General features: G+C 33.2%; 1 protein-coding gene across 1 annotated transcript in view; it reads left to right on the top strand.

Moving 5' to 3' along the window:
• Window positions 1-13,439: 13,439 nt before the first annotated feature.
• The window catches only part of CDH18 (cadherin 18), a gene marked incomplete at both ends in the record, with an annotated part of 320,575 nt that continues 310,500 nt past the window's right edge, over window positions 13,440-23,514 (top strand). The window contains one exon of the mRNA XM_081233726.1: window positions 13,440-13,667. Coding sequence (XP_081089852.1) covers window positions 13,440-13,667 — 228 coding nt within the window. The remainder of the gene's footprint in view (window positions 13,668-23,514) is intronic.

Genomic DNA, 23,514 nt, shown 5'->3' with positions numbered 1-23,514 from the left:
ACACCACAAATAAAGGCAATAAAAGTAAAAATAAACAAATGGGACTACATCAAGCTAAAAAGCCTCTGAACAGTTTCCAACAAAATGAAAAGGTAATGTATGGTATGAGAAAAAATATTTGTAAATCGTATATCTGATAAAGGGTTAATATCCAAAATATATTTTTAAAAGCATACAATTCTAACAAAAAACAAAACAAAGCAAACATTCAATTAAAAAACTGGGCAGGGCCTCCCTGGTGGCGCAGTGGTTGAGAGTCCGCCTGCCGATGCAGGGGATACGGGTTCGTGCCCCGGTCCGGGAGGATTCCATATGCCGCGGAGCGGCTGGGCCCGTGAGCCATGGCCGCTGAGCCTGCGCATCCGGAGCCTGTGCTCCGCAACGGGAGAAGCCACAACAGTGAGAGGCCCGCATACCGCAAAAAAAAAAAAAAAAAAAAAAAAAAAAACTGGGCAGAGGATCTGAATAGGCATTTTTCCAAAGAAGACATACAGATGGTCAACAGGCACATTAAAAGGTTCTCAACATCCTTAATCATCAGAGAAATGCAAATCAGAACCACAGTGAGATATCACCTCACACCTGTTTGAATGCCTCTTATCAAAATGACAAGAAATAACCATTGTTGGCAAAGATGTGGAAAAAGAGTCCTGTTATGAACCAGTGGACAAGTAAAATGGTCCAGTTGCTATTGAGAACAGTATGGAGGTTTTTCAAAAATTTAAAATAGAACCACCATATGATCCAGCAATCTCATTTCTGGGTATATATCCCAAGGAAATGGAAACAGGATCTGAAAGAGATATCTGCATTTCCATGTTGATTGCAGCATTATTCACAATAGCCAAGAGGTGGAAACAACCTCTTGTTATATAAGGTATTTAAAGTAGTCAAACTCATTAAAAAAAAAAAAAAAAAAAGAATGGTGGTCACCAGGGGCTTGGGGAGGGGGAAATAGAGAGCTGTTGTTCAATAAGATTTCAGTCATGAAAGATGGAAAATTCTAGAAATCTGTACAACATCATACTTATAGGAACAATACTATATGGTTAAGATTTGATAAAAGGGAGAGCTCATGTATGTGTGTTTTACATTAATATAATAAACCACATGTTCTAAATGACAGGGCTATACTGCCTCAGAAAGCTTAAAAAATAAATAAAAAAATAAAAATTTCATTATCTCAGAAGCTCTTAGTGCTCTTCCTTCTGTCAGTCTCTGATGCTGTAGCTCACCTCTTCCCCATCTCAGCTCCACTACCTTTGAGCACATCTGGGTTGAACTTTTTTGTTCATTATAAGCTCATCTTGAACTAAGGACCTTGAAGTTCACTGTTTTCTTGGCCTGGAATGATTTTCCCTTACATCTACATTTATTTTTTCGTGATTCAGGCCTATTCTCAAATATCAGGCCCACAGGAGAAGCCTTCTTTCTGAGCACTCATTTCGAACTTCCCTAAATTCACTCGCCTTTAAAACAACAGGTTGGTTTTCATTTGGTTTTCCTTCCATAGTATATATTTATACCTAAAAACTATTTGTATATTTGTTTACTTTTTGAGCATAATATAATAATTAACATAATAAAAAGAACATTATTTTTTTAGTTAATCGTCCCCAGCATTAGAGCAGTGACTGACCCATAATAGATATTCAATAAATCTTTGCTGAATATTAAATGAGTTTAATATTTGAAATCAAAATCCTTAGGTGAAACCCTTGAAAACCACATGAATTGGTATCCTCTTCTAAAACTTCCTTAACTCTTTCAAATATGGAAGATGCTATTTCTCATCTCAACTCCTTTTGCATGCTATTCACACATTTTAAAATATATTTTCACTTTCCAGTTACCTTACAGGATTACTGTGAAAATCAAATAATAAAGAATATGAGAATGAGCTTACACATTATAATGTAGCATACAATTCTTTTACAGCAATGTGGAATTTAAGCTATTTATATATGTTCTATTTCTCTTGTCAGTCTCTGATTACTTTAGGGGCTGCCTTCATTTCCATTTTTTAAATCTTGCTGTCCTGCAAATCCACAGTACAGTAAATTGCATGTTTTAGAAGTTGATTAAAAAATTTTATTGGATACAAAACAGAGAGGCAGCAAATGTCCCTCCAGTGTTGGATCTGCAATAGTTTGGTTCATATTGGCATTAGTGAGTATACTATAAATTATCAAACCATATCAAAAAACAGTTTAAATTGAAAACCTCGAATGCTGTTTGAACCTCTTAGGCCATTATTTTTTAACTATGTAGTAAATTAAGTTTATGTTTCTTATTAGATGATTCAGAAATTCATTCAAATGTATTTCTTTATGCCCACTCTGTTCCAATTATTTGAGAAATGACAGTGGATATCCATCTTGTTTTTAAAAATTCACAGTCTAGTTTGAGAAAACAAGAAAATGTGAAAAATTTTTATAGAAATAAAATGTTTTCAGTGTGTTATGTGTGGGTGCAGGGAAGAGGAAGTGGTGGGGATTTCACTTTGGGGAGACATAGAGTGAATGGTGCTTGTGTTTAAAGGATGAGTATAAAATTGTTAAGGGCTAAAATTGTTAAAGCATCCAAAAGAATGTGGGCAAGCATTGTGCATTCAAAATACTGTAATTATTAAACATATGGAGTATAGAGTTTTAGGGGATATAACATGATAAAGTGTCTTCTTGATCTGTATTTTTGATCTTTGTGTAGGTTGTAGAAGTTGACAATTGGGTTATAACTAGAAAAATTGTACAGACAACATGGTTTATAGCATGCACTAGGATAAAGGAACACTGAGAACCGTTCATGGTTGGAGGTTGTGAATCTCTGGTGACACCAGTGCACAGATCTGTTTGATTGTCTTCACCATGCAGATGGCATATAATGGGATAGTCTTAGGGTATAACGGGCTTATAATGAGATGTAAAATTTGGCTGTATTGGTAAGAGTATGATTGTAATGGTAGAAGGTAAATTTGAACCTGAATAGAAATATAAAGTTCTATTAATTATCAGACCATTTGAACATAATATTTTATGTATATATAAAAACATCACACATGGCTTTTTCTATGCAGGACATTTTATCATATTTTCTCATTAATTAAAATTCAGAAGTGCAATATCTCAGAGTTAAATGATATTATGACTCCTATAGATTTACATTTCCTAAGGAAAAATATCTGTAATACAGTTTTAAATTCAAAGTTGTGGGCTTCCCTGGTGGCGCAGTGATGGAGAGTCCGCCTGCCAGTGCAGGGGACACGGGTTTGTGCCCCGGTCCGGGAAGATCCCACATGCCGCAGAGCGCCTGGGCCCGTGAGCCATGGCCGCTGAGCCTGTGCATCCAGAGCCTGTGCTCCACAACGGGAGAGGCCACAACAGTGAGAGGCCCACGTACTGCAAAAAAAAAAAAAAATCAAAGTTGGTTTGACTCCATATTTTACAAACTTTGACATATATGTGGCATGCTAGAAAAATTTAGCACTTATTTTCTTATAAATTGGAATCAAGATGTTATATTTTAATTAAAGCAACACACTTTCATATAAATTAAAGAAACTGAAATATTTCAAAAAAGGGAGGATCGTATTCCTACTTTTTATAGGAAAAGATAAGCCAGTTTACTGTGGAAATAGTTGAAGAAAATATACTAGAGAAAAGCTAAATTCTTTCCATTCCATTGTAGATTTATTATACCCACAACTAAGTATCTTTTTGGGTATGCGTCAATTTGAAGCACTTATGTAGTTACTTTATAAAATGTGTGTTTTCAAAAAGTTTTTCAGAACATATGGGAAACTGTTTTAAAATTACACACACACCATACATTATATGAATAGAGAACCAGAGCTCTAAGAAAAGGCACACAAGTATTAAATATTCATTATCAAGACATTATGCAAGTACTCTTGACTCTTAATGTTTAACTTTAATTTCCTTCCAAAAAATATAAAGTCCAAAATATAATTAAAATACTTTGCTGTTATCTGAATCATGGGAAATAATTCTAATAATACATGCAAGATGCATGTATTGTATCATGTAAGGTGTATGCTACTGTTGCTTTTAAGAGACAGACTTTATTTTCTCAGCAGTGGTGGTAGATTTTGACTGAGTCATCCAGGTAGTCTTGACTGAATCCCTACCTCTGATTAATTCTTACAGAGCTTTCATGAGTTATTAGATCTCTTTTACATATGAGAAAATTTGGCTAAGGTCACATGACTAATAAATAGGACACTCAAAACTGATAGAAGCACAAACCTGGTTTTGTTTGTTCATTCAACTGACTCTTGACTGCCTACACAAAGGTATTCTAATCATTGAGGGTATGAAGATGACAATTAAATTCTGGCAGGAGGTTGTAGTCTAGTATGGAAGACAGGCAAGGAAATGTGTAGGTCATGTGATAAATATCACTATAGGGGAAGAAATGCAATATTTCCTTTTACCTTTTTGGTTCTTGACTGGGGCTCCTGGAATAAGACCAGTTAATAAGAGAAAAACATACAGATTTATTTAATATGAGTTTTGTGTGACATGGGATCCCTCTTAAGGAAATTAAGACCTGAAGAGGCAGTTTGAGGCAGACACTTCCATACTGAGTTGGACAAAGGGCAGAAAATCATGAAAAAGTGACAAGACAAAGGGGCTTGGGCCACTTAGGTAGAGAAGTGACTACAAAGATATGAATAAATTTAGCAAGGTTTCTTTATACAGATTTCTCTTGGTCTCCATTTGCCATCTCTGGTGAGAATGTTTCTTTCCTTCCAGAACAAGGAAAACATCTATATTTGAGTTTTATGTCCTGCTTTTAGTAAGATTGCGGTGCCCTTTTGCATCTGATGATTTTCGAGTGTCTTTAACTTAAAATCTGTACACCAGGTGGTGTATTTTGGGGTGGCAAGTTCTGAATTCCGTCATGATGGTAGAGAGAACAGGGGACCTTGGGAACAGAGTGATGGTCCCTGAAAACTCACTTGGGAAACTGGTGATGTGCTGGTTATTAAAACAGAATAATGAGCTTTTCATTTAGAAGAAACAATGTATACAGAGGCATAAAGGCTAGTTTCCAGGCAGACAGCAAGGATGAGAGGGGAAGTGAAAAGCCACTAAATATTGAAAAGTCAGGAATTTCGTGTGAGTTTTTTCTTCTCTTTCGCAGGTGAGGCAAAGACATGAAGGAATTTCAAGCAGAGGGTTGAGGAGATGATAAGTAGCTAGAGGGTAGATTTCAAAGGGAGAGTCATTGAGAGAGACCGTTGTCAACCCTTCTGTTTGCATTGTGTAGTGGTATGTGCTGGGGTTGACACAGTTATAGCATAAGATATGGCTTCTGACTTCAGAGGAAAAAGAGGGAGAAAAGCAAGACCTGCACATTTTCATATTTGTGATAAAAGCTGCAGAGAAGACTGTCATGAAAAATAAGTTCTCTGGAGTTTAGAATAGTTGTCATCCAGCATTGTCCCATGTTTTTATTCTGATTTTCCTTTCCTTCCTCTGTATTTTATTTCCCAAAGCCTCCTTCATCTCCAAAGTCATGGAGGATATACTGTTTCAGCTCAATGGTTGTTAAATCAGGGTTATGGTCAGCTCTGAGTAACAGAAGCATGAAATACCTGTGGCTTTACAAAGACTGAAATACTTTCTCTCTTAACTGAGCTCAGAAAGGCAGCCCAGGGCTCACATGGCAACTCTGCTCTACAGTGTTCTCTGGGATAAAGTTTCTTGTTCCTCTGTCTCCAGGCTATGACTCTCATTCTCACGGTCCAAAAGGGAGCTCCAGCCATCACATTCAGGATTCTAGTGGCGAGATGGAGGGAGGGGAAAGAATAGGTCAGACACATGCCAACAGTCTTCTAGGGAAATTTCCTGGAGGGTTAACAGACAGTACTTCTACTTGTATTCCATTGGCTAGAATTTAGGAATTTGACCATGCTCAGCTACAAGTGAGGCTAGAAAATGTAGTCTTTATTCTGGGGGAGTGAGGTACAGAGACTTACATGTGACATCAAATAGTGAGGCCACTAGGAGTCTCTGTACCAGTAGAATGCCTTTAGTATTTTTTCATACTTTAAATTCATTCAAATAATCCTTTTAAAATTAATTTTATGAATCCTATCATGTGAAATACAGACACACACACACATACACAAGAACATAAAACACAAAAATAGTGTGATAGGTAGAAATATTTTTGGAAGACATGAAGAAATTCGAAACATTCATCACTCTGACAAATACAGATAAGCAAGGAAATATTGCATTTGATACCATCAGTTTCTTTTTCTATTTTCATTTTCTAATTTTTGGAATAATGTCCACTAGGCATTATGAAGATTAGAATCAGCAACATGAAAATTGGGACTAATTCTATATTAGCTGTTGTAGCCAGATCAAACAATATTGTGAATATCATCTTGTGAATACATATACTTTCAGGACATTGCTCTTCCTACTTCTATGTATAATTTCAGGAATATATGAAACATTAAAATAAAACTCTACATAAGCATGTTTTGCAATAATCTAAAAATAAAGTGTATCTTGAGACAGAAGTATAATGACAGTGTGAATGGTCTCTGTTTTATATATATATATATATATATATATATACATATATATATATACACACTTACAAACACACACACACACATGCTTATGCCAATATAGTAGGAATGTTCATACACGTATTTCATCTATCTATATATGAATAAAATATTACTCATAATGGCATACAGTATGTCATTTGCAAAGTTTACTCATGCATATTTGGCTCAATATTTGAACGGCTTCCTTAATTTTCTCTGTGTTAAAACAAACAGTGAGAAAGCAGGATTTGATTGATGAAATGAAACTTTGTTATGCAGTACCTGCACGACTTTGATTGTGACAGGCTTTTTTTTTTTTTGTACGCGGGCCTCTCACTGTTGTGGCCTCTCCCGTTGCGGAGCACAGGCTCTGGACGCGCAGGCTCAGTGGCCATGACTCACGGGCCCAGCCACTCTGCGGCATGGGGGATATTCCCGGACCAGGGCACGAACCCATGTCCCCTGCATCGGCAGGCGGATGCTCTCAACCACTGTGCCACCAGGGAAGCCCGTAACAGGCTTTTAAGTAAAAAACAAAGTATAATGTTAACCACATCAAAGCATGCTTTTAAAAAGTTGTGTTTTGTTTTTTTGTTTTTTGTTTTTTGTTTTGTAACACATTCTTAAAATTAAATGTTCTAAATTGAAACTTGGTATTTTAACACCACTCTTGCTACACAAACCCTGAATTAGTATGTCTATTTCCCATGTATTTATCCCTTCATTCAACAAATAATTAATTAGTTATTGGCTACAATATGAAAAGTACTTCACAGACCAATACAGGAAATGGAAAATATATAAGACACAATGTGAGAACTCTAAAAAATCTGACACAAAGAAAAATTAAATAGCACCTATATAAAAAATTAAAATGGTGGTCTGCCAAAGTAAGAAAGAATTAGAAAAATGTTATAGTAATTCAGAGAAGCAAGCAGTTACATTGAACTATGTTATCCAAACATTCAAGTGAAGAATTTGAGATTTTATTTTACCATGAATCTAATAAGTTAGGTTGCAACACTTTTATAGATGCTGGCAGAACACACACAACTCTGGATCAAAGACTATTATCCACAGCACAGCAGGCAGTGTGAGTTTCCCTTGCCCCTCACATGCCATGCGGGGACAGGAAGCAGCCAGGTACATGCCACACACATAGTGTATTTGGATCACAGCTAAAGAACCCTGTTTTTTGAATCCCCTGTCTTATACAGGTCTGCTAGCACACCTCTCCAACCTTTTTTGTAGAAAAATGCATTATCTTTATGATCCAGTCAGAACACAAGTCTACCCACTTCCCCCAAAGGAGAGGGAAGTATCTCTTTTTCCCAAGGCTGTTTGATATACAGACATCCTTGAAAAGATAGTACGAAACAAAGCTGTCAGTGCCTCTTGCTCAGAAAATGTGCAGAAACACAAAAGACCCGAAGAGAATTGTCTCCCAAAATAGAGGAGTCTTTGTAAAGAAACACCCTTTAGTCCAGGCCTCAGAGGATAGGTTTTACTAAATAGAGTTTGGAGAATAAGGTTTTTAAGGCAAGCAACGTTGAATGAGCCATGTCAGGAAGTAATGCCTACAAGTACACGTGTAGTGTTGTTGTTGTTGTTGTTTTTTAACATCTTTATTGGAGTATAATTGCACATGTAGTGGTTTTATCACCATCTCTGTGAAACTTAACATTTCCAACAGAAAAACATTATGTAAAAGTTAATGCTTCTTGTTTTATGTATGTTATTATTTAGATATTTCATTATATTTTAAACAGAGCCACATTTTCAAATAATATAAAGCATTTTACCTTTAAATTCATATGTTTTAAATATATAATAAATATATATGCTTTAAGTGAATGCAATTGATTATATGCAAATCTTGGGACTATAAGAATATCCTAAATGGTCAGATTGAAATAAAAACTATTGATTTGAGAGCCAACCTGGAAATAAAACTTGCAACAAATTTAGGTGAAGCTCCCTGCAATTTCATGTGATTTATGAGTATTTGCATTTTGACTGTAAGCAAGAGCTGTTTAATCCAATGGAGAAGAGTAAAATGAATTATTAATCAGATAAATTATCAATTAAGGAAGAATAAAACACTAATGGAAAAAAATAGTAAAATTGAGAATAGAGAACAGGAAGGTAAAGCCAAAATTTAGAAGCCAGTATCATTGGAAATTGAATAAGAACTAGACTTAGAACAAGAGAATGATACTGATATTATCCGTAATTGGATCTGAAAATGATGGAAACCATAGTTCCAGGGTCAGATATATACCTGAGAATGCATCTTGCCAGCAATAGCTATTATACCTGTAAACACCAACCTAAAGGATAACTTAAGATTTTAGAACGCAACACCCTGAAAGTAGGTAGTAAGTACACACATACATACATACAAACACACATACATACACACACACAGATAGATAGTAGTAAATTTATTTTTATTAAACTTAAAAAAAAGCTTTTGTTCAGTATTTGTAACTTTTTCTTTATATATGTACCCCAGAATTCAAATATAATATAAATTTTCTTATATTTAAATCTGCCTGGCAGTATGATGGATTTTAATAATTTACCATGGAAAAGTTAAGTTACATCATTTTCAAGATGTATCACCCTCTCATGAAGAACAGACTTCTCATCCAGTAGATTTACAGGTTTGACATTTGGGAAGACCCCTTCTGTGCACTGGGTATCATACTACCATTAACACGTATTTTCCCACACAAGATGTCCTTATATATCTACAATGAAAACATTCCAAAAATATGAACTTTCCATCATACTTTATCTTCTTTTGACATTTTCTACTTTAGCTAAGTTTGCTCTATACAAAGTCAGGTCAATTCCAACCAGTAATATATAATGCTAAAGTTTAGAAGTTGGTAGCAATTATAATCCTAGGCTTTTTGAACTTGTGAAATAGTATCTTACATAACCCCACACATATGGAGAATGGAAAAATACATTCATAAAATGAAGTTGACAGAGTATTTTTTACAAAGAAATTTTCAAAACAAGCAAAAGAGCAGAGAAATCTTTTTTAAAAAAGCAAACAGAAGACATTCTCTAGACCTCTTTGGATTCCCAGTTTTATAAATTAAGAATGAATCAGAAAGAAAATTCAGTCAAAGGCCCAAGTTACAAGCAATACACTTGGAGTGAATATGACAGTATTTTTCTTTGAGAATGGTGCTTACTCAGAGCCCTTTGAAGGAATGACTATACTTATAAGCTATAAATGGCTGATCATTGAACCTTGGGTGATGTTCACATAAGTCAGCATAAGGAAAGTCTTAAATGATACACAGTTACTAAATCATAAATTCAAAGAATTAACTGAACATGCTTAAATATAACCTAATAAAAAATTTTATTCATAAATGAGAGATGTGAAGCTCAGAGAATAAAATACTCATAAAGCGACATTTTCTACAGAATGAGCATTTGAGGTCATGTCTCTTAGCTCAGTACAGTGTCATTAATTCTACTACAGAAGAGGGAGTAGTTACAAAAGCAAGAGGACTAGTATCTGGAAAGCAGCATTGGATCACTACAATTAGGTACTGCAACGGGGAGAGAGGTCTGCATTACACATTAGTGCAGGTAATGCATTACTGGGAAAGAATTCTGTGTTTAGAGTATTATGGGAGTAATGCTTTTTATAAGAGAACATTTTCATTTTCAAACAGCAAAAGACAACTTTGGCCAAGAAAAGCAACAAATCAATTTATTGGAAGAATATTATGTAGCTGTCTCTATTGGTGAGAGGCCTTAAAAATCAGGTTTGACAAGAAGTAGGAACAAATAGAAGTTAGGCAGTAAGAAAAAATGTCAGGTACTCGCCACTGAAACTGCATGTCCAAAGTGACCCTTAATTCATGCAGCTGCCACTGAACTCTGTCCGTCATGGCTGCTGAGCTCACCAGGGCTACATCTGGGTCTTAAAACCTTTACCGCTGCTGTGAAAAATGTCTCATCTTTGCCTACATTCATCCATCATCTGCTCCGGGGTATGGGAGCCTGTAATTAATATGCATATGTCATTGTTGCAAGTTCTAACTAAAAGGTTAGAAGAAGAAAGTATCTGGTCTCTAGGTGTTATGCTTATGTCTCTGTTTATCAGAATTCATATATTGGAGTGTTCCAGGAAAGCAGGAGGGGTGTTTGAAGGCTGCATGCTGCTTAGTTTAAAAAAAAAAAGGAAAATGGCTGTATCATATTTTTATTATGTTATTCTCAACCAGTGGTTTATTTTATTATTATTTGCATTTTAATTCTACCCTATACAGGGATGGATTTCTTGAAATAGAGCAGACAATTTTCACATTTGGATTTCTGTCCTCTCATTATGTAGTATATCAAGTTGCTTTCAAAAGTACAGTAGTGACATTTACATTTGCTCTTTTGTTCTATGGAGCCTTACTTACCACTTCTCATAATAGAGATTCATAAACATATAATGCATAGGTAGATTAAAATGCATTTATGTATTTTGGGGATGCCATCCAAGATCATTTTTGTAAAGAAAACACTCATTCTACATATCTGTAATGCATTACAAAAGCCACTTTCTTCACCTCCTACTCATGAATTATGCTTTGTTAAATAACTTGGCATAAAGGGTAAAGATGTTAATTTCACTTAAAAATCACACCAAATGGTGTGAAAGTATTAAGAAAACAACACCTTTTATATATGAATCAACTTGACTTCTAGGAAGAAAGGCTAGTTAAAGTCTCTTTTTTGAGATCTGTGACTTGACAATTAAGAAATTTTTGATAAATTAAAAATAAAACTTTAAAAATATCCAGATAATTTATTAGATGAACTGGAGCAAGTATTAAAATCAGTTATTCATCACAAATGAGAAAACTGAGACTCAAAATTAGATGTTTCACATAAGTGCATATTGTAAATAAATTGTCAAAAAAAAGAGAAAGCCTCTGTTTTCTGACTTTCTTTCCATTGCTCTTACAATGTTGGAGCTAAAATGGTATTGCTCTTTTCTTATGTTAGAAAAGTTTTTGAGTCATTTTAATTTAAATCAATCAAAAATGTATCTTTGCCCTTAAAATATTATAAATTTTAATTTATATTTGCCAGCTGACTAAAATAAAATCCCAGTTCAAATCCAGTATAATTCTTACACAATTGGTGAGGTTAAGTATTATTATTAACCCTAATTTATGGGGAGAAATACTGATGGAGAAAACCACCTTGCTCTGGGTCTTGTGATTTTTTTTTCATCCCCTACTTAGTTTTCTCAATTGAATAGAATAATTATACTATGACTGATTATATTCACTTTTTAAGATCATTTATATTTTCATGTCAACCACCTTGCAGTTCATTTAGATCTAGTTTCCATTTGTGCTGATTTGCAAGGGTGAATTTTATGGAGTGAGAAAATGATTCATCTAATTTTTTTTTAGATGGAGTATCTATAATCTTGAGTCATTATATTTTTTTCTAAACACATGTTGAAACATGCATATATAAAAATACAGCAAAACATGCTACACAGTTTTATGTGTTTTCGATAAGCTAATAATCTTAGTCAAGCTTTTCTGTCCCACATCCTGTCTTTTGTCTTCCAGAAATGTTTCTCAAGTTTTAATTTATTGTCCAGTTGTACTAAAACCTAAGTCCAAGTCCTCAGCATTCCTTACTTGAAAATCAAAATATTTTCCCCTCTGTTCTTTTTGCCACCATCCTTTTCTTCCTTATACCTCTCTTGGCCTAGCTGCTAGAATTTTGTGTAGTGTCATTCCCAAGCTTGAATCACTGTCTTGCCTGGAGGTAAAGATCAAATCCTAGCACATTATCTACAGGCCTATTAAAACCCATGCAAGCTATGATTCGGTTGTTAATATTACTCATGTTCAATTGTGCCAATCTTATCCCCAAGCGTGGAGTAACTTTCAGTGACATACAATTTTTTCAGCCATCTTCTTTCTTCTATTTTACTTACTAAACAATTTCAGTACATACTTGATTGCTGTGATGGTTTGTGAAAACTTTTCAACCCTAGGGAGTACTTTGTTGAAATTGTGTGAGTCATATGTAGTAGAAAATTGATGTACAGAATGTGCAGTAAGTTGTATCACATCTAACAAAGGCAAAATAAACACAAAAACAAATAAAAATTTTGCACTTACAGTGGAGTCCCTAATAGATCAGGTAGTGTAAGAGATCATACTAACTCAGTTCTATGCACATACTCGTGGTCAATATTTGAGCATTTTAACACTCCCTAGGGCTTCATTTTTGTTGTTTCTATGTATATATTATTTGAAACTATATATATATAATATATATTGATATATATATTCAATTATATATATATATATACATATATAATTGAGAATTAAAAATACAAGTATGTATGTCCCTGTAAAAATGCAGCATGCAGGATTATGCCTGGCTATGTGTATGTATGCTTGTGTTTATTTCCAAAATAACTTGCATGTGTTCTTTTCCTATCATCATCACCCTGCAAAACAGTATAATTTGCATTTAGAGCAAATACTTAAAACTGCCATGTTTTGTAATGTATATAATTTTCTCTCTTTCGATTAGGTAGAAAATGGTTGCCCCTGTTCACCAGTTGTGAAGACTTAGGATCACACAACTACAGCTTTGATTCTTCAAGTGTTTCAGGATGTAAATGTAGTCTGACCTTTCCCTGCTGGACAGTTAAATCATGGACACACTAAACAATTTAATTTGGACTGTCCTTCCAAAAGATGCTTTGGCTTCTCTCTCGAATGCTCACTAAGCATTTGTAGCTGACAAGGAAAAGGAAGAAAACTGTGAACTGGAAAGTTATCTTACAATGAAAATTACGAGCACATCTTGCATCTGTCCAGTCCTCGTGTGTCTCTGTTTTGTGCAGAGGTGTTATGGAACTGCTCAACACAGCTCCATCAAGGGGACAAGAAACCAAACCAAACACATCGAAGGTGAAACTGAAGTCCACCACCGTCCCAAAAGGGGATGGGTTTGGAATCAGTTCTTTGTTTTAGAAGAACATATGGGACCAGATCCACAATATGTTGGAAAAGTAAGTTTTTCTTTATTGGTTTGCTTTTTTCCTCTCCTGGGAAATTGGGAGGTGGGATGAGGATGGAGTTGCAGTTGGATTTGAAGAGACATGGAACTTTAAGTGAATTATGTTATAGAATGCTATTTCTTATTCTAAACATTTTAAAATAATAATTATAAAAAAAGAACTTCACCAATCATGTCACATCTCCCTAAACATCGGTTCATACAGACTAGACTGAATGTTCTTTACCAGCATATTACTCTGTCTGTCCTCTCATGTAAAATGGAGACAGTTAATTAAACACACAATTCAGTAATTTTCTCTTTATTACCATGAAGATATATTAGAATTCACCATGTCATTTATTGGTATGTTGATACAACTTTTTTTAATCTATTGCTATTGCACATGAGGCTAAAAAGAAGACACTATATACGATATCTACTATATTTCTGCTAATTGTTAGAGACGGTATTTGAATTTAAGTCAGCCTTTAAAAACACATGGATATTTCTCCAATCCCCCAAATTAATTTCCATACAAATATCGATCTATTTAAATATAGATTAAATATAAACTGGGTGTACAGGTTTTGTTAAAATTCCAAAAGAATGAAGTTGACAAAATGATCAGTAACTTCAGACCAACTTCCTTTTCTCTCAGAAATGCAGACAAGACAATTTAATGGCTTGTCGAACCCTTTAGGAAATTGTACACTCAGTAATAAGGGACAGTTTAAGCACGTGTCAAGGCTCCAGGGTAAAGAATAGAGTGGGAAGTAGAGAGACCTTATAATAGAATACTGACTGTTGGAAGCAGCCACAGTTAGGTTTGTTCAGTACCTATGGGAAAAGCAGCAGTCACAGCAGTAGAATCTTTATGGCTTGCAGGCTCAATGACTTCTGCCTCGCTGCTTGACTATTTATTTTCACTTTAGCACTGTTAGTACTAAAAAAAAAAAAAAATAGTACTCCATCCAAGCCACAGCACTTCCCTAATGTGTAGGCAGTACAGGAGCACAAGCCATCTGTTCTGCCCCTTTTCCAACAGGGACTGGGTTGCAGCTATATTTTCCATACAAGGCAGGAGTTATGAAGTCAGAATGTGAAACACAAAAGAGATCTGAAACAATTCTATAATTTTCTTATGTGCATATTAAAACAAGAAGGAAAACCCCTCATATTCATCCTGTGCTTTTTTCCTACAGACTGTTCCATGAAGTAAATGTAGATAAATGTACTAAAGTAAAAACATAATATATTGAATTACTATAAAGTTATTTTTGTTATGAACTTCAAAATCCTTTTTCTATAATCCTCTCAATCCTTGAGAAGGAGGGAGAATAAAAGGAACAGAAAAGTGTTTCCTCTGTAGAGTACCAAAAGGAAAAATTATATATTATTAAAAAATTATGAATATTTATTGTCACTTAAATTTAACTAAAAAACGGAAACAAAATTTGCTAGAAAAGGTTAGGGAAAGATCAGATAGCTTCTCATTTTTTGGTGGGTCACCTAGTTTGAGTGAAAAATAAAATCTCAATCAGTAGATTAGTTGCAAACAGTCTTTCTGGGCTTGGGTGTCAATGAACATATGGTTGAGAGCTTGTTAGCCATCAGGAGGTGGTGAGGGCTGTGAATCTGTTCCTTTGTGGAGGTTCTGCAGAAATTGGTATCCATTCTGTTGTAGTATTGACAGACAATTTTAAAGGGTCACACCTAAAGTTGTGGCCCTCCTATTCCCTATCTGACCTGGGGCCCCTCACTCATACATAATCTTTCTACTCAATATTCTTCTGCCTTTATGAGCAATTCTAACTTGATTGTGTGGATTCATTCCCCTCATCCATAACCCCCTGCATACGTACAAACACATGTACATACATAATACATATACACATACATACATATATATGTACATACACAACTGTGACAGTTCAAAAAACCCTGCAAAGTTCAACAATCCACATGTACTTATAATAACCTCCTGTTCCATTATTTTTTTTAGAGAAGATAATTTATAATTCACACTTATAAATACATTCATAATGACCGAGAGCCATATATTTTCAAAGTGTTCCTGAATAGAAGATAGAATCATTACAGTTACTATAAGCATGAGAGGGGAGTACCTCCAAAGATCTGAAAATTATCTCCTTTACTCCCTTCTGTCACTGAAATTCCAGCAGGAATTTTGTCAACAGAAACAAAATAATAATCATACAATACAAAATAATAATCATATAATACAAAATAATAATCATACAATAATCCAATGCAATATTTGTTATTAAAATAATATATTTTCTACATGCATTATATAAGTTTGTTTCCAGTCATCCTTGAGCTCTGGATAGTAATTTTGTGTATCTATAGTTATATTTCACATTATAAAACAACATCTGAAACTTTTGATAAGAGCTCAAGCCAAACTGTTTTGATACTTACCAATTTCTTTTATATTGTTTATAATAATTTTCTTTGACTTTTCTTAGTGATTGAGTTTATTATGAGGGAATTTATTTTGTTGACATTGGTCAATATGCATTATTCACTACTAAGAGATTTTTTTTTCTAATGAAGCTAAGGCCATGAACATAAGGTAATTTTAATGGTACATAGTATAACTATATGTACATGTATAATACATACACCATCTCACCATTAAAAAATATATATATATATAATTATACATGTATACAGATAAATATAGTTGACAATCCATAATTTTTTTTCAGACTGTAAAGGCCATGAGAAATCACATACCAAAACTAGTGTATGGATATATCTCATGGATTTAACCACATGGACTTATTAAAGATCTTTTTAAATACTTGAAAGATTAGAGTAAGGAAGCTGTAAGTAGTAAGTAAGTCCTTTCTTTTTGGAAATACAGAACTTTTGTTTGCAAGTAAGTCCTTTCTTCTTGGAAAAAAATATGGTAATGTCATTATAGTTTTACAACAAAAATATTCTCTCTTTTCCAAAATGTATGTATAAACTAATATAGACCATTTAAACTGTTTTTATTTTCAAAATTGAACAGAGCTGAATGAATTCCATTATAAGAACATAATTTTGTATAAAATATCACACACATCCTAAAGTGCAGGCCATGTATCACACCTAGCATTAGAGTAGACTCATTGCCTTCATGAGATAGTAATGATTAGTGAGTAAAGAGCTGAGTTTGAGTTAAGGCTTCTCTGCTTATTATCTCTATTACAACTAGCAAGTGTCTTAATTCCCTGAATTTCTGTTTCCTTACATGTAACGCTGAGAAATACTGTCTGACATTTGTGTTACTAATTCATGTGTGTTATAAAGTTTGGTTTATAGTTTAGATTATGGGTTAGTTAAACCACAGCCTGTGTGCAAACTCATCTCGTTGCATGTGCTGGTATTGCTTGCATACTAAAAAAACAAAACAAAACAAACAAACAAACAAAAAAACCCAAACTATTGAAAAAATTTAAACAATAATGTTTTGTGATACATGGAAATGAAATGAAATCCAAATTCAGTTTCTGTAAATAATATTTTATTGGAATACAGCCAGACTTACATTTACATATTGTATATGGCTGTTTTCAATCTACAATGGTAGAATTAGGTAGTGGCAAGGGAAATTAAGGTCCACAAAGTATAAAATATTTACTAATGAACATTTACAGAAAATATTTGGAACCCCTCCTTAAGATATCTACCTCACCTAGTAGACTGTGAATGCTATGAAAGCAGGTTCTGGGACTACTTCATCTTCCATTTGCACAGAATCTACCTCAGTGCCTATTGTAATGATCAAATGTGGTAATTCACTGGAAAGGGCTCTATAAACTATAGCCTTTTGTAGTCATGTTAATGGTTGTGATAATTATTTGAAATTATTGACACAAAAATCTCTGTTTATAAACTCTCTGTTAATCTCTGTTTATTAACTTGGTGTTTTTGTTTTTATTGTTGTTTTGTTGCATTACATGCAGTAGTGTATTGAATGTTCTTTTACACACATCATTTAGCATACATATAGGTGTATCTGTGGGAGAGATTCCCAGAGTGTGATTCTCATTTAAAAATAAATAAATCTTTAATTCTGGTACGTGTTACCAGATCCTCCTCCATAGGTGGTGGTGTATTTTGCACCTTTTTGATGTATGAGAATAAGTATTTCTCTGCAGCAGTGCCAACAGATGGGATTGTAAAACTTGGAATTTTACAAATATTATAGGTGAAAAATTGCATCTCTGTGTGCTTTCAATTTACATTTCTCTTATTATGAGTAAAATTGATCATCTTTTCATAGTTGAAGGGATATGAATATTTCTTTTTTACTAATTGACACTTCAGGCCCTTTTGTTAGTCTTTTTAACTTATACTTGTTGATATTTACATAATAGATGAAATAATTTTTTGCCAGTGATGTTACGAATAATTTTTTCACAGTTGCCGTTTGCCTTTTGACTTTGTTTATAATTTTTGCTTTATAGAAATGTATTATTTTAATTTGATCATTCTTAACATTCCTTTGACTGAAACTACATTTTTATTTGGTTTGGATCCCTCTGAAATTTGAGGATTTTGGTGTTCAGAATTCGTGACAGTAGATTAAAAATGCATTCTTCAGGTCTTAATATCTACAGTTTATTACATATACTAGAAAATATTACTTAATGAATAAAAAAGATGGTGTAAAACTGGAATAGCTTACTTTAGAGATCAGAAATTATAATTTAAAATACACATGATTTCTTATTTTTGGACACTAGTTATTGGCTGTATTGCATATGTGTTTCATATTTACCAGTAGAATATATCCTAGTGTGCAGGTTGTAACTGCAAAGTATATTGACTCTTACTCGTACATGCTAGGAATATTTAAATATGTGTAACTATTAGAATTTAACTAAGGACATACTTTGGAAATAATGTCTTTTAACACACAAGTGCTGGAAATGAGCTTCATATATTTCAAGCGATAATTGCTTGTGATTAGCTAGGTGTTCTGCTCCATAAATACATGTTATTTTCATTTTAAAAACATTGTAGATGACTTCTTTATCCAAGAATTCTTATATGAGAAATAAAGGAAACTCTCTGTTTACTTCAGTATATCTTTAAGTGGATATTTTCCACATTTCATTATTTAGTAATTAAAGAGAATAGAATAAAAAAATCATAAACAAGAAGTAAGACACCAAAAACTGTGTCCCTACTTATTAGCATGTTTTAGGCTAAGGTATCTAATCTATTAACAGTGTTACATTAGGGTTTGGGCTATATTGACATTAAATATATACTTGACCATAAAAGTTAATAAGAACTTAGATTTTTTTCAAGATAAACAAATTATAGTCTCTGTCTTCACTTCCCTTCATTTATGGTGTATGTTCTTATAACTGTTAGAATTTTTTCTAGATATAAACTGTAACATGGAGAAGATATTGCTTACATCTATGAAGAATTGAGTTACTAAAATTCTACCTCTCACTCCCCTCTTTACCCATGTCCTATATGTGTAAGTAGCTAAGTGTAGACTCTAGGCAATTATTCCCAATTTGCTTTATTAAAACAACAACAAACATATAGAGGGTAAGAAAGGAATTCTAGCAGTATAAAGGAACTAAGAAAACATCTTGCCAAATTCCTCAAGTAATAGAAGGCAATGATGCTCGAAACAGTTAAGTGATCTCTTCATGGGAAGGGGGATTAGTTATGACAGTGCCAAAGAGCAAAATGTAAGATGTCTGATTCTTTAATGAAAGTCAGTTTCTAGTATACAGTGCATGAAATTCCCCCTCTCATCATCACTATTATTGCCATTAGTTTATATTTTTTACTTTCTTTAAAAGAGCACCTTCAAATCTCTTTTAATATGAAGTACTGTAGCTTCAAATTAAATAAATGATTTTGAGGTTGAAGAGAGAATAAATCATGTATGAAGGAATGGGAAGGCTCAGGCTTTTCAGAAAAAGAAAAGATAGCTTTAATGTCATCATGAACTCTGAATTAAAAATTAAACACACAGCAAGAAAATGTCCCAATTGTCATCTGATATTGTAAAGACAATAATTTTATGAATATTTTTACCATAACTTGTTTGAAATGGAAAATGTCCTGTATTAAAACATGACATTTAAATTTTACACAAATGACAATGTGATGACATGATGTCATTTGAAATTAATTCATGGCATACAGTTCCATTATGGATATAGAAATTTCTCAATAGTCATCATGGAAATTTAACTCTTTAGATCCAGTCCTAAAATAAATTGGGTGCATAAAAAAGAAATTTGATTTTGTATATACTTTATTTAATTTGTAGTGATATAGAACCTGTTTTTTTTTTTTTAAGAAATCAGATTTCACTAAGTTTAATTTTACTTTTAGAGAAGAGTGACAGTCTATCTGAACTGTTTAAAAATGTTGAAATTAATAGCATTAACATTCATTATATATAGTGTTTCTCAATGCTACGCCAGAAAATTTTTAAACATCATCAATACAAAGCAATACCTATTATGGACACAATGCATACATTTATTCACCTCGTGAACTTTTTATCACTATGCAAATGCACCCACCTGTGTCTGTGTGTATGTGGGCTTGAGTGTTATCAATGGTGCTAAGCCAGAGGTGACTTTAACACCTGGGGGTGTTTGGCAATGTCTGGACGCATTTTTCTCCCCTGATAAATTGTCTGTTCATTTCATTTGCATAATCACTACGATTACGGCTCCTTACAGGGTTCAGGAAAATGTCATAATGTGTTTTCAAATCGGAATAAAATATGAAAATGAATATAGCTGTCTATATTAGTCTTTATATAAGTGCAACTGCAAATAGAATTTATCATTTTAATTGAAAAACAAAAAAAGGCCCACAAAAGCAAAAGGGCCAAGGGTCCCTGAAAGTTGTAATGTGGACCTGATTTTTTGTTGTGACAAGTAGGGATGTGGTGTTACTGGAATTTAGTTAGTAGAGGCCAGGGATGCTGCTACACATTCTGTAACACACAGGACAGCCCCCACCAACAAAGAATTATCCAGTGCAAAGTGGCAGTAGTGCCAGCCTTGATCCGACATTGACATCAATAGAACACGTTTTTCTTGTTCAAAATGTTTTTGAATATATTGTCCATACTATTACATCACTATATTGACATTTTACATGTCATTTATAATACACATACGAATGACTTTTAAACTTAAATTTTTTAATGCAATCTGATGATTTATTTTTCTAAGCAATGATTTTATTCCATTGTTTATTTTGATTTCTAATATGTTTGGACTTATTACTACCAATTTATTTTGTATTTTATGGGCACTATGTTTTCTGTTTGTTGTTGTTTTTTTATTTTTTTTCTTCTTTTATTCTACAATAATAACTTCTCTTGGGATTTTTCTCTGCTGGTTTGAAGGTTTTATGTTGTATGTTTTTGATATTTGTGCTCGCTCTTAATTTTTTGTTCATTCTTGACTTCACATCAAAACTTAGTGTCTCTATCAGCCTCCGATACAATGACGTAGAATGACCACATTTTGATTACATTATTGTGTTTTCTACTTTTTACATGCCTACTAGCCAAACTGTTTTTAAGCCACCCAATCACTCATTCTTCTTCTTATTGTTATTGTTGTTAGTATTAATGTATAAAGTATATAGTTATTTATATGTTTAACAGATTTAACAACTTTTTTACTCGCCATTGCTTCTATATCAAACTTCTTGGGTTCAGTTTACTTCTTACTGAAATATGACCCAATTTCTTTTTAACAGGTATTTTAGAAAGCTTAAATTTGATACCATTACAGTTACCCTAAACAATACGAATATCTTAGGATGTTTCAACATTAATCACTTTCTCCTTTTTCATATTATATTTGTCTAGCATCTTTTTTTCTCATTTTTTAAAAGTAATTTCCAGATTTTTTAAATTATTATTAAAGTCATTTAAACATTGTCTTGCTTAGATTTACCCAAGTTTACCAGTATCTTTGTTTGTTACTGTGTCAACCACTGTTCTTTCTCCTGGTTTGATTTACTTATTGCCTATATATGGCCTTTATTTATTTATTTATTTTTCTATTTAGCATGAAAGCAGTAAAAACTTCCTTTCTTTCTTTATTTGAAGCATTGTTTTTTTGTGTATAGGATTCTAGGTTGAGTTTTTTCATTATCATTTTATTGAAGATATATTTTATTTTGGACCCTATGTTTGATAATGAGAAATCTGCTGAAATTCCATTTTAAATTTCACCTCTTTCTCTTAGGATGATTTCAGGATTATCTCTATGTCTCTTGTGGTCTGTAGACTTACTAATGTGTTTAGGTGCTGAAGACTTTTTTATGGTGAGAGGGGGCTTTCTATTTTTATTGGTCTATGTATTAATTAACCAGAGCTTCCATAGCAAAATACTATAAACTGAGTGGTTAAACAACAGAAATTTATTGTCTCAGTTCTGGAGGCTGGACGTCAAATCAAGATGTCGGCAAGGTTGGTTGCTTCTGTAGTTTTTGAGGGAAGGATCTTTTCCAAGCCTCTCTCCTTGGCTTGTAGATTGCTGTCTTCATGTTCACATGGTGTCCTCACTATATGGGTATCTGTGTCCAAATTTCCTTTTTCCATTAAGACATCAGTCCTCTAAAAAGATCCTATCTCCAAATAAGGTACTGGGGTTAGAATTTCAACATGTGAATTTTTTTGGTACAAAATTCAATCCATAAGAGACTGAAATCAGTATTTTTGTATAATTATTAGGATTTTTATACTTTACAGAAGTATGGCATCCCATCTTTTTTTTTGAATTTTCTTTTCTCATTTATTGTTTCATTCTGAAACTTCTATTTGATATAATTTCTCTCAGATTCATTTCTATCATTCTAATCCTCTCTTCAACTAAGTTGAATAGTTAGTATATTCTTTGACTTAAACTCGAATATTACCTTTAATATAAATTTAATATATTTTTAAATTTTTAGTTATTTTTGGTTCCTTTTCTCCTTTTTATATGTGACCTCTCCTTTCATTTTGACCTCTATTTCTTCTCTTATGACTTTAATTATTGCAAGCCACCTATTTCAAAATCTTGTTCAAATTTTATTATTCTTTTTGTGCTTGATTAATTTGCATATTTCTTTTGTCTATCCACAGTCATGGAGATTTGATCCTGGTATGCCTTTTAAAATTTTATATTCACTTGTCTTCAATAGTGTGTGATAAGTGGGAATGAGGATTTTGATGGGATTTCTCTAAAGTATAGCTTGAGGAATATCCATAGAGAGTCACTTATTTCTTTGTTTCCTGACAAAAAATTGGTTTCATAAATCTGAATAAATTTTATTTTTATTTAACATTTTTTTAATCTTTTTGTTAGTTGATTTACAACATTGTGTTATTTTCAGGTTTACAGCAAAGTGATTCATTTAAATATATTTTAATTTTTAATTTTAACTATTGATTCTTATCCATAGCTTTAATGAAAACAGCAACAAAAGAACAATAGCAATACAAAAATAAATCTTGTATACCTTTCTTCTGGGCTGCAAGTTTGGGTTTCAATTTATCACAGGAAACTTTTTTTCTACCAAGAGCTCTTAACAGACCACATGCTTCCTTGCTATTTTTTTAAGCTAGTGGGTAGTCTAATTTTCATTTCATGGAGTTTGTTTTCAAGTAGTCTTGCTTTGTTCAGATATCTCCTTTCTAATTTTATACCTTGAGGGACTGAAAGCCATAGTTTCCAATCTTTAGGAGATGTAAAACTAAATCTTCCTGCTCATGGCCTATATCCAGTTTAATTTCCCCCAAAGGCATCTGAATGTCTGCCAGTTACAAATGACTTTCCTGGTAAAAATCT

The sequence above is a fragment of the Mesoplodon bidens genome (genome assembly GCF_964165515.1).
Source record: "Mesoplodon bidens genome assembly, chromosome: 4".
In the NCBI taxonomy this organism is placed as follows: domain Eukaryota; kingdom Metazoa; phylum Chordata; class Mammalia; order Artiodactyla; family Ziphiidae; genus Mesoplodon; species Mesoplodon bidens.
This window is presented reverse-complemented; position numbering and strand designations above follow the sequence as displayed.